The 14062-nt window shown below is 40.1% G+C and overlaps 1 protein-coding gene across 7 annotated transcripts in view; it reads left to right on the top strand.

The window, feature by feature from the left end:
• The window catches only part of slc12a7b (solute carrier family 12 member 7b), a 62793-nt gene that overhangs the window by 24730 nt on the left and 24001 nt on the right, over positions 1–14062 (top strand). For 6 of the 7 annotated variants that reach the window (XM_044339043.1, XM_044339046.1, XM_044339045.1 and 3 more), the window contains 2 exons: positions 12861–12955; positions 13863–13994. In XM_044339043.1, the coding sequence (XP_044194978.1) occupies positions 12861–12955; positions 13863–13994 (227 nt within the window). Of the gene's footprint in view, positions 1–2935; positions 3093–12860; positions 12956–13862; positions 13995–14062 lie in introns of those variants that run through there. The other variant, XM_044339048.1, reaches the window with a different exon arrangement.

Here is a 14062-nt window from a genome sequence, read left to right as displayed (position 1 = left end):
GCAAAGTATTAAGGCTCGGTACCCAGCCCGGGACAAAAAAGTAGCAGTTGTTAAAAGCACCTAATCTGTGCCAGCAATCACTAATGTGTTATATTTTTCTAACCCATTTCATGCTAAATGTTTACACGTGGCAGTAAGGATTCAGGTGTAAGCAGCACTAAGTAACATTGATCTCACTTGCCTTGGCTGACCCCTATCCACTCTCTTTTTCTCTCTATTTTTCTGGCTGACACACTCCCACACTTTCTTAACCCATTCCTGGTACATTTTCTGTTTTATTTATATACTGTACATACGTATCTGCAATTCAATTGTTATGTAGCTATAATTTAAAGTCGCAGCATTATCAAAATAGTTGTTTCTGAAGCAAATTGATGCATCATTCTTCTCATTTAGCTGTTACTCACCTTGTGTCAGTCAGATCAGTTTATTTTTTGTCATAGTATGCACGTTTTAACGTCCAATAAAGCCTAAACCTTAGACACTAGTACACACTGTCAGTATCCCTCATCCCTCTGTCCTTTCTCTCCCGCCCATCCCGGTGTGTTGCATAACAGATAGTGTTGTTTACCTGAAGGGTTTAAAGGCTTAGGACATCATTAAGTGCAACACACAGACACTTACACACACACACAGACACACATACACACACACAAAATAACTAACAGCAGCCATCTGACATCAAACCAAGTGGAGCTTGATACTACTAAATCCTTCTTACTGTGTGATTTGATAGCCCCTCTTTAAGCCCTGCCTTGGCACATCTGTCAATTTAATGATGCCTGCAGCGGATGTTCAGTTTATCTTCACGTTGGCTGGTGAAGCCTCAGTGGACGTTGCAGTTTGTGAATTCAAGTCATCAACAAGTTTTTTCTTTGGTTGATATTAAGTCATTATCCTGCATTATTGTTATGCTGTTTGTATTGTAAGTCACAGGGAGCTTTGATAGTCATAGCTCTCTCCACATAGGTGACCCTTGGAGGTGCAGCTTGGCATTTCTCTCCTGAATAACAACAGCTGATATGTCTGAGCCCGGTGAAAGGACAGCCACCAGACTGATAGGTAGCCAGAAGACCGCAGGAGAAATTGAGCCGCAATGTGTCGCTGGCTTTAAAGCCGTATCTCCCTCAACCCTGGAGCCTCAACGTGGCTTCTGTGTTTTATAAAAAGTTCAGGATTAGCCTAATCTGGTTAAGTGATTAGTGCTCACTTCATATGCTCTTAGACAGACAGATTAATGGGCAGCCAAGACAAAGGTAGGCCTGGACAGCGGAGTAGTGGGCTCACTAAAGCGTCGCAGTAACGGCTGGGGAAGAGCTTGGTCTGCCATCGTCTGTCTCACATGAGTTCAGATCAGGGGCGCATGAGGCAGATAAAAGGCACTGATATCCTCAAGCTGATACTCACACAGGAGTTTTTGCACTTGGACCATTTTTACAACATGACAATAAGTCATTTTTTTGGTTTTCTGATGATATCAAGCAAATGTTTTGCAACAGAAATTATGGTGTACAGGAATGCTTTGATGCTTTAGTTGTCACAGTGATAATCAATTCTGAAATAAGTAATGTAATAATATGAATAATAATAGCAGGAATTAAAATCAAATAAAAATGTTTTCTTAAACTTAATGTCTACAATAGCCATCAGCTATATACACATATGTTAGAGAAACATGGTAGCTGTTACATGTTGAGTCATTAATTTGATTCAGAATAAAGCACTACCTGTGTTGTTGTGTTATCTGTTACTTCAAGAGTGTTGCATTCTGGGTAGGGGGTCGCCATGTTGGCTTTAAGTAGCTCTCAAATGATAAGTTCATCATTTTGTTGTTCGACAAAAAAGTCATCATCTACATTTTTGATAATCAGTTAAACTTTGAAGTCATTTATGAAGCAAAAATGTCCATCATCATCAGGTTCCAGCTTCACTAATGTGAGTGTTTGCTGGTTTTCACTGTTTTGGGTTTTGGAACAAACAATTTGAAGACTTACCCTTGGCTTCTGGGAAATTGTGATGGCCCTTTAATTACATTTTATAGACTAAACTAGTAATTGATTCATCAGAAAAGTAATCAACAAATGAATGGATAATGATGTGCCTCAGGAAGTTACATTTTTGTTGTATACATGTCCGTGTTTAGATGGCTACAGTATGTTGTTGTAGCTCCCTGCTGTATTGTCCTGCGTCCTCACTGTGCTTTGCTGATCGATTGACCATCTCCACCTACTGTATGACACCCTGGAGGTCAGTCAAGAGGTCAGAGAGTAAATGAAACTGCTCACTCAGGCATCACCTGCGGTTTAAAATAGTAAAAGATTATCGATTCTAAATGATATACTGCACAGTTTTTAATTTGGACGGCAAGCGTTTTCTCTGCTGTCACAGCACCACAAGCTCACAAAAGCGCTCTCCGTGCAAAAGAAGTCACATCCTTGCATTAACTTCTCACTGTTTTTTCAGCTTCTTCCTGCTGTCTCATCTTTGCTGTTTGTCATACGTGTGTGTGTGTGTGTGTGTGTGTGTGTGTGTTTGTGTGTGTGTGTGTGTACAGCCATCCATCCCTCTCTCTCTCTCCTGCCACTCTCCCCTAAGCTGTCTGTCTTTGTTTTACTACTGCTCTCTGCTTCCCTCGCTTTCTTTGCTCCACCCACTTCGTGCGTTCACACATGCACACTCAAGTGTATATGTGTGTGTAGCAGGGATCAGAAGATCAGGGAGGTTGAGGGAAGTGTGTTTGTTTGTGTGTGCGTGTGTGTGTGCGCATGCTGGTCTGTCAGTGGGAGGGTGAGAGTGCTTTGTGATGCATGGCTGATGTCGCTGACATCGTCGTCACAGGCCACTTTTCACACACACACACACACACACACACACACACCCTCACACACTGTCACAGAAATAGCTGATCCTCACATTATCCACACAGCACAGGCAGCATTCATGACTTCTGCACCTCACTAGCAATACCTCTATACTTTGGACCCCTATTACTGGAGTTCCCGAGGGACCACTGCTAGGACTCCCCTCCCTTCCACCCCCCTTTTCAGCCCCGCTCCTCAGAATGGAGCACAGGGGAGGCTCTCGACGGAAGGGTAAGTTTCTCTTAACTAAAATACTCCTAGAGGTGCCCTTCACTGGCACCATTATATTCAAGCTAACAATTTATGTACTGTGTATGCTTTCCTCTATAGCTTTCTCTTTTTTTATATACAATTTGTTTGTAAGGACAGTTGTTTTATTGAGTTGGGTTTTTATAGTGCACCTGGATTAGAGCAATTTGTTTGTCTCCTTTAGATAAATTGTTCCACCAAAGATAAATCTATCTTTAAAGTAGATGTATTGTGTTTCTGTACTAGATTTAGTATGATTTGTGTAAGTGACGGAGGAGTATTAATCAGCAAAGAGCTTTACCTCTGTTGTTAAGGACACATGGAGTCAGAAGTCATGGTATTTGAATGAATCGTGCTTCTGTAGGGCACTGGATGTTCAGTGGTGCACTGGCTGTCAGGAATACCGGGACAAATCCCAGGGAGCTTGCACATCAGCGGGCCGGTGAACCGTCAAAAAATCCATAAAGTTTTTAGCGGTCGCTTCTGTGTGTTTCCTGGCCCTCTCTGTGTGCCTGTCATTCAGGGTGAGAGCGTGCTGCGTATGTGTTTCAGGACTAAGCTCACTGGCCAATCACAACCCAGTTATATACTGTGCATATGTAATCAACCCTCACTCACTCAACTCAGCAAAAGTGTAAGCACCGATGGTGCTGTCCAGCAGTTATACTGAGTGTATACTTCAGTGCATATAAAAGAAATCAGTTTTTGTTTCTACTGTTTCTGAAACTTGAAGCTAGTAATTGTATTTTTCTTTTTACATTAAACTTGAGCATAAGAAATTGATTTTCTGACTCACGCTGCTAGAAATCGTAATGTTTCCTCTGTCTCTACAGTCTTTTCCCTCCCTCTTTCCTTTTTTTTTTTTTTTTTTTTTCCTGGTACAATGAGCCATGGGCTATCTCCGGCAGTGTTAGGCAGCTTACAGCGTCATCACAGTGTGCAGCTTAGTGGTTATAAATAGCCTGCATGGTCATTTATTACCACTGTGAGCAGAGAGGCTGAGCCTAACAATTAGCACATCTTTAATATACCTGTACCTAATGGTGAACCTTTACCAATCAGTAAACAACAAGCGCTGATCTATTCTGACTTGAGCTCAAGCTTCTCCACAGCTACTTCAGCCAGGGACGTGATCACAAACACAAAACACTGATTAAAAACTGAGAGTGGGGATGCACTGTTGGCACAAGAGGGTAGATGGAAAACACAGCTGACACTATGTAATAGTCATTCACTCTCCTACTAGTGACATACTACTGACTACAGCTGTCTGGACTAATAACCACATTCTAGTGTGCAGTGCTGTGGCAAGGTCAGGGAATCCCACTCCCTTATGTAACATCACTGACTGTGATGTAAAAGAATGCTCTTTAAATCTCAGATGTTGGGGCGGTCTAGCGTGAACCAACACAGAGGATTTTCAAAACCATCCACGCTTGTAACTGCTTTACCCTGTGTCAACACCATGACTTTGACCGAAAAACAAACTGTTATGGTAGTGGATGTTTTTACTGTAGTATCCTAGTACCTTATGCTTTGTAAAATAATTAACAGTATTGTAAAATATAGGTGATTTGTCATATTTTAGCCATTACAAAACCACCAGTAGGGGCTTATGTGACTTTCTTAGTAACACAATTCAAAAAATGGTTCAACACAAGTGTAATAAACTATGTCTTGGTACATTTATGCAATCATACTTTAAGATAGTGCTGCACAGCTTTATTGCAATACAAGTATCTAATATTTCTCCACCTGCATTGACTTAACAGAATAGCCATGTGCACCGTTTTTATTCATTTCCTGACAATGCTCAGAGCATAACTCTGTCTCTGCCAGAAGCTGAAGCTGTCTTTGGCAGCAGGCCCTTTTATTAAGTAACTCTTATTAAGTGTGCAGTTAATTATAGGTTGAGTCCTCAGATAAAGTACATAATGAGTTGAATGAAAGGCCACATCATACTTTGTTCCCGTCACACTGTCAAACTGTCAAACTGCTCATCTCTTCTCATGTTTCTGTCTCAGAATTAAGCTTTGCTGTTTATTAAAATGATGTGGAAGTTATTTTTAATCAAATGAATACATCTGTTGAATTTTCTGTAGTAAAATGATCTTATTTTCAAGTTATAAGACTGATTTGATCTGCTCAGCAGTTTGCATATTTGTTTTATTTTTCATGGCAGGTGTTATATGACACTAGCTCTGGGAATTATGAAGAAGAGGGTGTTCATGTTTTTACCAGAGAGGGCTTGATTCTATTGGTGTCAGTTTGCATGATGGTCATCTCGTTGCCTCTCACATATACCCTCTAGCAATGTCACATTTTTAGGGGTCATCTAATGCGCTATAGCGCAGGGAGACTCTACTCACCACCTGCAGAAGTGGAACATGTGCACACACACCCACACACACACACACACACACATCATCAAACACACCTGCATTCATTCATCAACAATTACACAAGAGGTATCACCCTTCTCCCTTTCTTATTATACGCAGACCGGTGAGGTACTTGGATTCTTTATTCAGTATGGCAAACGATTTATGACAAAGTTGCGCAAACAATCTTCAATCAAGCTCATTAGTGGTTAGGTTTTTGGCTTTCCTTAGCAGCTGGTTGCTATCTTTGTTTGCTGTTTGGTGCTGGGCAGGTAGTGTACGTTTGGTTTATCAGAGCTTGTTTGTTAGAAACAGCTGCCTGCTGCAGCTGGAAACAGGTTTGATGAGAGCGGTGAGGGTAAACACTGCAGTAAATTAGCAGGCCATTAAAAGCCTTAAAAGCTCTGTAGAGCTGCAGACACACCAATAGAAAAAATAACAGGTACAGGAATTCAGTGACTACCAAATATTCAGCTGCAGTCAACTTCTCTTGGCTGACAAGTGTCAGTTACACTGTCCAGTTTATCTTTTACAGTGGAGGGACCAGAGTCTTGTGTGGTCTTTATTTTAATATATTACTATTATTATTATTATTATTATTATTATTATTATTATTATTATTATTATTATTATTATTATTATTTTTACTCTATTTGTAGGAACTACTGTCAAAATGTGATGTATTCCTAGTAAAGAAGAGAGCTTATACTCTTGGTTTATTTCCTGTTTAGTTTTTTAGGCTATACTGATTTGTGCATTGGCTTGAATGTGTCACAGATAAGTGCAGGGATGTCCTGCCTAAACCACAGGATGTCAGTGACTGGTTGAAAGTTGGTGCAGGAAAATGGGGACATCTGTGAAGCAAAATGTACAACTTCAGTGCTTGATACCAAAATGTAAATTTTGCCCTTGACTTTACTGACCACAGTGATGTCAAGTGTGGCAGCGTGTTTGGTATTCAGACACCATTATGTTTACACACATGTGAATTAAGAAGGGGAAGGGTCAAGGAGAGGCCAAACACATTAAACAAGATGCAGTGTAATCCTGCATGCACTCCAGCTGGAAGAAAGGATTCAGTTTTTCAAAGAAGATTCTGGTTTTAAGTAAAGTGATTCTGCACTCTCTGAGTGGAATTAGACAATGTTCTGTGTGTGCTGTTCACCAACAACCAGGTTCACTGCATCTGTGTAGTTTCTGGTTTGATGAAATGCAATATTTGCAGCGGTTTGAATGGTGATAGAAGCTCGTTTACAATGCAGCTTCAGTTATTTATGTCCAAGTGTCCATATGCCTGTGTCATAAATAGATTCTGTATCAGGATATGTACACTATAGTGCAAATGTCACTATGGTGCATAGGTCTGATGAGATGGAGACCCCTTTAGCTGGAGACATTGTTGGTTTTTAATGGTTTTATTAACGGCATAATGGCGATAGATTTGGCATTTGTTTATATCCATAATCTGTTTCATCAGTACGCTCACTAATGTACACACTCTTTGCAGCTTTTATCTTCAGTCATGCTCTCCTCTTCTCTCATTCTCCTTGGTAATCCACACATGAAAGAATGATACCAGTCTCTTCCACACAGTGAGGCATACAGCTTATTAAACAGTGGTATTGGTTCGGTACTGGGTATTGGTCGATACCCAGAGCCCAGGTATCTGTAACTGGACTGAAACAGTCAGATAGATGCATCCCTGTTTGTTAGGATACACTGCATTATTTGAGGTCCATTTAGTGAGAAACTGCAGTCCAGCTGGAGCTGATCATGTTTGCACATAAACATGAAAAATTCTAAGAAGCTGAGTGAATTATTCCAAGGTAAATGGCAACATGTGTAATGTGCACAGAGGCTAACATCTTTTAACTAGGCCAGCACCTTGTCACTGCCACTGTGTATGAATCTGGACCATGTCCCCCAGGACTATTCACTACAGCACACCGAAGCACACTGGCAAATACACAGGCATGTTGACATTTACACACCAACAATCATGATTATATGTAGACAGACACATGCAGAGATACAGTAATCTTTTCATCTTCCACAGCAGTCCCTTGTGTTGATTGCTTTTGCGATTTTGCCTTAGCTCATAATCTACAAGTACTACTAATTACTGTAGTAATTGCAGTAATTGGCATATGCTGGGAGGATCTGTGGCACATTTGCCTAGTTAGTGATGTGCAAGTGCAACTTGAGGTCACTGGAAGATTTCATGAAATGGAGGTGGAACAAATCTGTTGCCACATGTCAGTCATTTGGGGTTTTTCCATCTTAAAGGGACATGAGATCACAGCTTTCATAGACTATAGGAGCATTATCCTAGGACATGTGAATATTTTTGTCCCATATTAAGTAAACAATTAACACAGAGATCCTAATAGTGAAGCAGAGAAGTTTCAGGTCTTCTTCGATACAGCATCATGTTCACTTTGTAAATTATGGTCCCATTTAGAATAAAATAGACTATAATGCAGGGTATGCTTAAGGGTGTGGCTACCTTGTCATTGACAAGTCCCTACTACAACCGCAGCTTTGGTTGCGTACATTGTGTAATGTAACCCCAGATTAGAATAGGATTGTAGGCACAGCTGTTGCTATTTTAGTGTGTTTTCAGTTCATGAAAGTTAATTGTTACATTATGGTTTCCTTAAAAAAAGTCTTGTTCAGTGTTTGGTTGTGCTAAAAGACCCTCTAAGGAGTCGACTATTCCATTTTAACGGTAAGTGCATTTGATTTAAGCCTGTTTTTCGCTAGCCAAAATTAGCATTAGCATTATCACAGTTGATCATAGTTCGAAATTCATTCTCGACCTTGGGAAATAGTTCAAGTCAAGGTCCAGTTAGACTGTGAGATGTGGTTGAAAGCTCCAGGAAAGGCTAGTCAGTGGACCGTGAGTTTATACTATTTTCTCAAATTTTTTAATGTGCTAGTTATGTATGTACTGTGTTACCAGGCCCTCATATTTTGGGGGGCAAATAAAAGCCCTATTAACATCCCCCTGATTGACGTCTAAACCACCTTACACGTGGGCTCATTCTATAAGCAGAAACCTCACCTGATTTGGAAACAGTACTGCCAGTTTTAGCCTGCTACCAGGCCTCAAAGAGGATTTACTGGTGTCATTTAAGACAATGATTACCCATGGTGTGTAGCATCTCCCAGTCTAAGCGATGACTGACAGGTTGGTTCACCCTTGGCTGCATCTTTGCAATACAATGCAGAAGGTCATTATCTTAAATTTATTCCTTGTTATCTCAGCTTATTGAAACAATGTGCCTTCACCTAATATGTAACACTGTCCCACTCAGACTGTGTTTTAAAGAGCTGCATAGTACAAGGACATAGTGACTTTCCCTGTGATTACCACCGGGCTAAGCCATGCTGGAAGCCTCTTATTCCCCCTGCAGCTGGATCAAGCAGTAAAAGTTACCCATGAAATCCCCACTGCAGTTCATTGTAGGCAGCTCCACTGATGAATGAAGACCCGGCAGAGAGCTGTGGTTGGGAATGGCTTAACCATCACAATAATTTATTAAACAGAAATGTAAAATGAACAAGTTATATACTTGTAAGTATTTATTTTACTGCATTGCAGAAAAACAGTAGCTAAAGGCCCTGAAAACTGAAGGCTTGTTACAATGAGCAAAAGGGTCCGACATGAACACACAATTTCTGCCAAAGTTAAGACTGTCTTAGTTATTTCACTTTAGAGATTAGTATTGCAGTGCCTGTTCAAAACATGCCTGTTCAGAACAGGCCAGTTTCTCAATACCTAGAGAGAACGGTGCCCGTCCCCTAAACGCCTCTCATGCAGACCATTGGTAGATGCTACAATTTACCGATGTTCCCTAAACACCTGAGATGCAGGGTATTGGTAGACACTACAATGTACCGATGTTCCCTAAATATCTCACATGCAGGCCATTGGTAGACGCTATAATTTACCCATGTTTCCTAAACGCCTCATACGCAGAATATCTGGAGACTACAATTTTGAGTTGAGCTGAAGTTGATCGGATGAACTGTAGTACCCGTTCAAAACGTGCCTGAGACATCCTGCACTATGACTTGAACAAACATACAAAGTTCCCACATGTGAGGAAGGGGAATAGATTTGAACTCTTTTTCAGTTCATTCTCTATGGTAGTTCTCATCACAATGGATGTAATCCCATCTCTGACCACAATGTGGGTTGCAACGGCAGAGTGGCGCTGTCCATATTTCCACTCGAATAAGCAAATCAACGTTGTAGAAGCAATGTTGTTTATGATGTATTTTCGACATTATATCATCGACATTGCACTTCTTTGTTTCCCCAGCAATCCACCTGCCAAGTATAAAGTAGATAAGATGAACGGTTCTTGAGATATGTAAAGGAAAAACTTACATACATGCAGACAGAGATTCCTTGCTTTATATAGAGAGATTGTCTGTGCTATTTTGTCTGTGCTCTCGTCACTGGTTTGAAGTGGGTGGTACTTCACATACTTCATTACACCAATCAGGATTTAGCAATATTTGAATGAGAATGTGATGACAGCTGTGGGATTGCTTGCTTATGTTGCCAGACCGCTGTCAATCAAATTTGATCAACTCACACCCATCAAACCTGATTTACAGGAGGTAGCCAGCCAGAGTTGAGAAGTCTACTGTATTGTATTGCCATGCAGCTAAGACTTGCAAACCCCTGCAAGTAGCCCTTATTTAGCTAATATATATATATATATATATATATATATATTATAGCTGGAGCGACATTGCAGCCACCGCTAAGCTAAGCTCCTAAATTGCTAAGTTTCTCTGTGATTCATCCAGAAGAGCTGAATTTTACACAAAAAACCCAACTAGCTTTACAATATAATGTTGGAGCAGATGTGGTGCCACTAGTACAACTTGTAAGGCTGAATATTGTGCTGTTGAATCTGACAATACTGTATGGAGGGGGAAGCAACCATGGGAGCTATAACAGCTAGGGAGGCTGCTGCAGCATGACTGGTGCCCACCTGGTGATGATCATCAGGGAGAATGGAGACAAACTGAAAACTCTGCACACAAGCTTCACAGTGCTTTGGTAAACCTGACTGTTTTCTGACAGAATATTATATCGGACATTGCCAAATCTGAATATAGAACAGCACATCAGCAACTGTTACCTGTAACTTGCAGCCACATCCAGCTTTGAGCACAATCCAGTCCGGCTCATTGTCATCCAAAATAGGTTAAAGAAACAGCAGTTAGGGTTAGAAACACTGGTACAATATATCCAGACTCTGAGGGAACACATTTTGTAAACCAGCTGCTCACAAACATACCAAGTAGCTCACTGGAAACTCATTGGACAGAGCATTCTGGTTGTTGTAGGATTCCTCTTTAAGAGCTGTATAGGGAATATACAGCCTTTTTCTCAGTTTTCTTTAGTCTAAGGGCACCAATTTCCAAAATTATTGCACATTTCTACTACAAAGGCAACCTGGTTTTAAGAAATCATCATTCACAGCGGTGAATTTTTCCTCCAAGAGGTTTATAGTCAATACCTTTGATTTGTTTCCTGATGTATTTTTCCGCTTTCATTCCTTTTGCACTTCATGTTTATTGCTCTATTGTTTGTCTTATTGGCTTTTATTTAAAGGGTTTTATTGTCTATAAAGCACAATTTAACATTTTTCTCTATGACTTTGTTTTGTAAAGGCTTGCGCCAGCAGAGTTTTATTATTACCCTTGTTGCATGGCAGATCTGGGATCTACATCAACTGCTGACACTTTACCTCACTCTCCTCCCTCCTCTCTCATACTTCATACGCTATTTCTTTCTTCCCTCAAACAGACCTAATTCATTTCATAGCGTATGCGCAACAATTGCATCATGGTTAGCACGTGTGACCATAGTTGTGCCTTTGATGTAATACGACATGATTAGATATGAATTAAACCAAGAGAAGCGTTTGTATTTTTCATATGATGGAGGAAGATGAAGCTCACATGCTCAAACAGATATTTGTCTGGGAATAAGATCCCTTGCTGGTTACACTTGGGACTTGACTGCAGCGTGTTGGGTATCTTAGCACCAACGCTCTAAGCTGTCTATTCATTCAAAACATTTGCTCAGTGTGTTGCTGTGCAGGATGCCGGCCCGAGCAGCAAAGACACAATGTGGTTCACAGTTTGGTGCTAGAATGTTCTCTCTGAAGACGACTCGGTTGCTGCGTGTGACACGGATGGACTTCGTGAAGGCAGTGTGTTTAATTCTCTAAATTACTATTAACAGGACATAAGAAAGCTTATATTACAGTATTTGTTGTTCCTTAGCTCATACTGTTGGTGTTGTTCAAATAATGTGGGTAATAGTTTAATTGTACAGTTGGTAGTTTTTGTATTTCTATGTAAATGTGTCTTGTAAAAGTTCTTACTCATAACATCGATGAAGGCTGAAACATATTGAGATTAATAGCCTTTTTCCATGCACCATGTTGTTTTAATTGGTTTTGTATGTTTAGTATTATCTGATTTGATAATCTTGAAACAACAATTGTTTCTAAAGTGTATTCATTTGCCAGCAAGTTTTTAAATGTGTGGGGGTTTTAAGCATCTTAGCTACAGCTACAGAGAATGAGAGGTCATGTACCTTTTTGGTTTTAGTTTAGGTATAAATTATTAATGTATTTTAGGAGTAGTACTGGATCATTAAAAATGAATATAAGATTAAAAAGAAAACACTCCAATGCACATGAGGGCAAGGCCGATACTCCACAGCCGGTCTCCACTGTCTTCACAAAAGATACTTTCACATTAACACAGTTTATGATTGTTAGCAGGAATTTCTTGCTTTTCTTGTTTTCTATGCAAAACCTTGTGGGTAAGAAATACATATTGGCTATAAAGTGTGATCCAGTTTAGATCACCTGTTGTTTGTTTGTGCTGTGGTTGAAGAGAGGACAGACCTTAGCCTGAGCAAATCCACACTGACACTCAGTCTCCACAGATATATAAAACGCTATACTGTAGGACACTTTACAAAATAATTATACTCTCAATGACAGTATTTTCATTACTTCATACCTACAATACATGCTTCAGGCTATATGTGCACTGTGCAGCTTTAATGAGGAAATGATAAATAGAAAATATAACTTCAAAATGATTGGATAAGACCTGGTATTAAATGACATTCAGCATTAAAGTATGTGGATGCAATGCAGAAAATGATTGTGACATTTCTAATACAAAGTAACTGTCTGTGCTTGTTGTAAGAGTTCAGTTACACTCTATTTCTTTGCCAGTCACCACCCATATTTTGCTTTGGATGCATGACATGTTAAAGTGATTTCTTCTAAAGAAACACTTTTGTTTTGTGTTTCCACAGGTGATGGTGTCCCGAAGGAAAACAGTCCCTTCATCAACAACACAGACAATGACAAAGGAAATAGCTACGATGGCACCAATATGGCACTTTTTGAGGTAACAGTCCAACAGTTTTCATCATCAGCCACTTAACAGCCCAATCCACAGTGGGTAGTGATGTTTTTTTTGCGCAAGGAAACATGTCATAGAGCATGAAAGAGGAAACCTTAAACCTTCCTAGAACAGCACATAACATCAATATCCTCTTTAATTAAACATGAACTGCCAGAACTATGTCTGTAACTTAAATTTGAACTAGCCCGTGAAGCTCAAACCCAGCCCAGCTCAAACCATTCATTAATGCACCGAATGCTAAGGCATCAGCATAAGCTGTGGTGAGCTAAATAAATAGCACACAAGGAGGTGAAAGTACCAATCTCCCCTTAGTTCAACAATGTGTCAATCAAAGAGCTTATTTGTCATAAAAGCTGGTGCATTCCTTCAAGTCTATTCAGCTGAACCTTTGCCAGGTGCTTTACTCTGCCAGTTGGCAAATCTTGCCGCCCTGTGGTCACTGGCCCTTATATAGAATCAATTAGGCAGCGTGGCCTCTGCTTTCACCACTTTGCATGAAGCTGATCCAACCATGCTATTCTAAGATGTTTTGAACAGTTAAAAACTAAATTTTGAACTGTTCATTTTGATCCTGGAAAAGTTTGTCCGTCTAAACATACGGTGGCTGACCACACAAAGGCCATATTAAAATTGTAAAACCAATATTTAAACAAGGAGGTTTATTTGATTCAAAGAGATATCCAACCAAATCTAATAATTTATTTTAAATATTTGCAGACATTTGCAGACATTTGCATTACATGATTGTAATTTAGGAATAAATGGATCCTAAGTGAGAAACAAGAAGATTAAACCAAATCATAACAGGAAAAGAAACGTGTGAGATGCTGCTCTTGTTCAGCTTGTTAAAACATCTGTATTTGTCTTGTATCATATTTTTGCATTGCAGGAGGAGATGGACAGCAACCCCATGGTGTCATCTCTCCTCAATAAACTGGCAAACTACACCAATCTCACCCAGGGGGCCCAGGAGCATGAGGAGGCTGATGATGATGAGGGGCCCAAGAAGAAAGCTGTCAAGGTACAGCAGAAACTTGTTCCATGCAGTGTCTGTATGAGAGCTTTAAGGTGGTGTTGTCTACATACAGT

Source organism: Thunnus albacares, chromosome 21 (genome assembly GCF_914725855.1).
Source record: "Thunnus albacares chromosome 21, fThuAlb1.1, whole genome shotgun sequence".
NCBI lineage: Eukaryota > Metazoa > Chordata > Actinopteri > Scombriformes > Scombridae > Thunnus > Thunnus albacares.
This window is presented reverse-complemented; position numbering and strand designations above follow the sequence as displayed.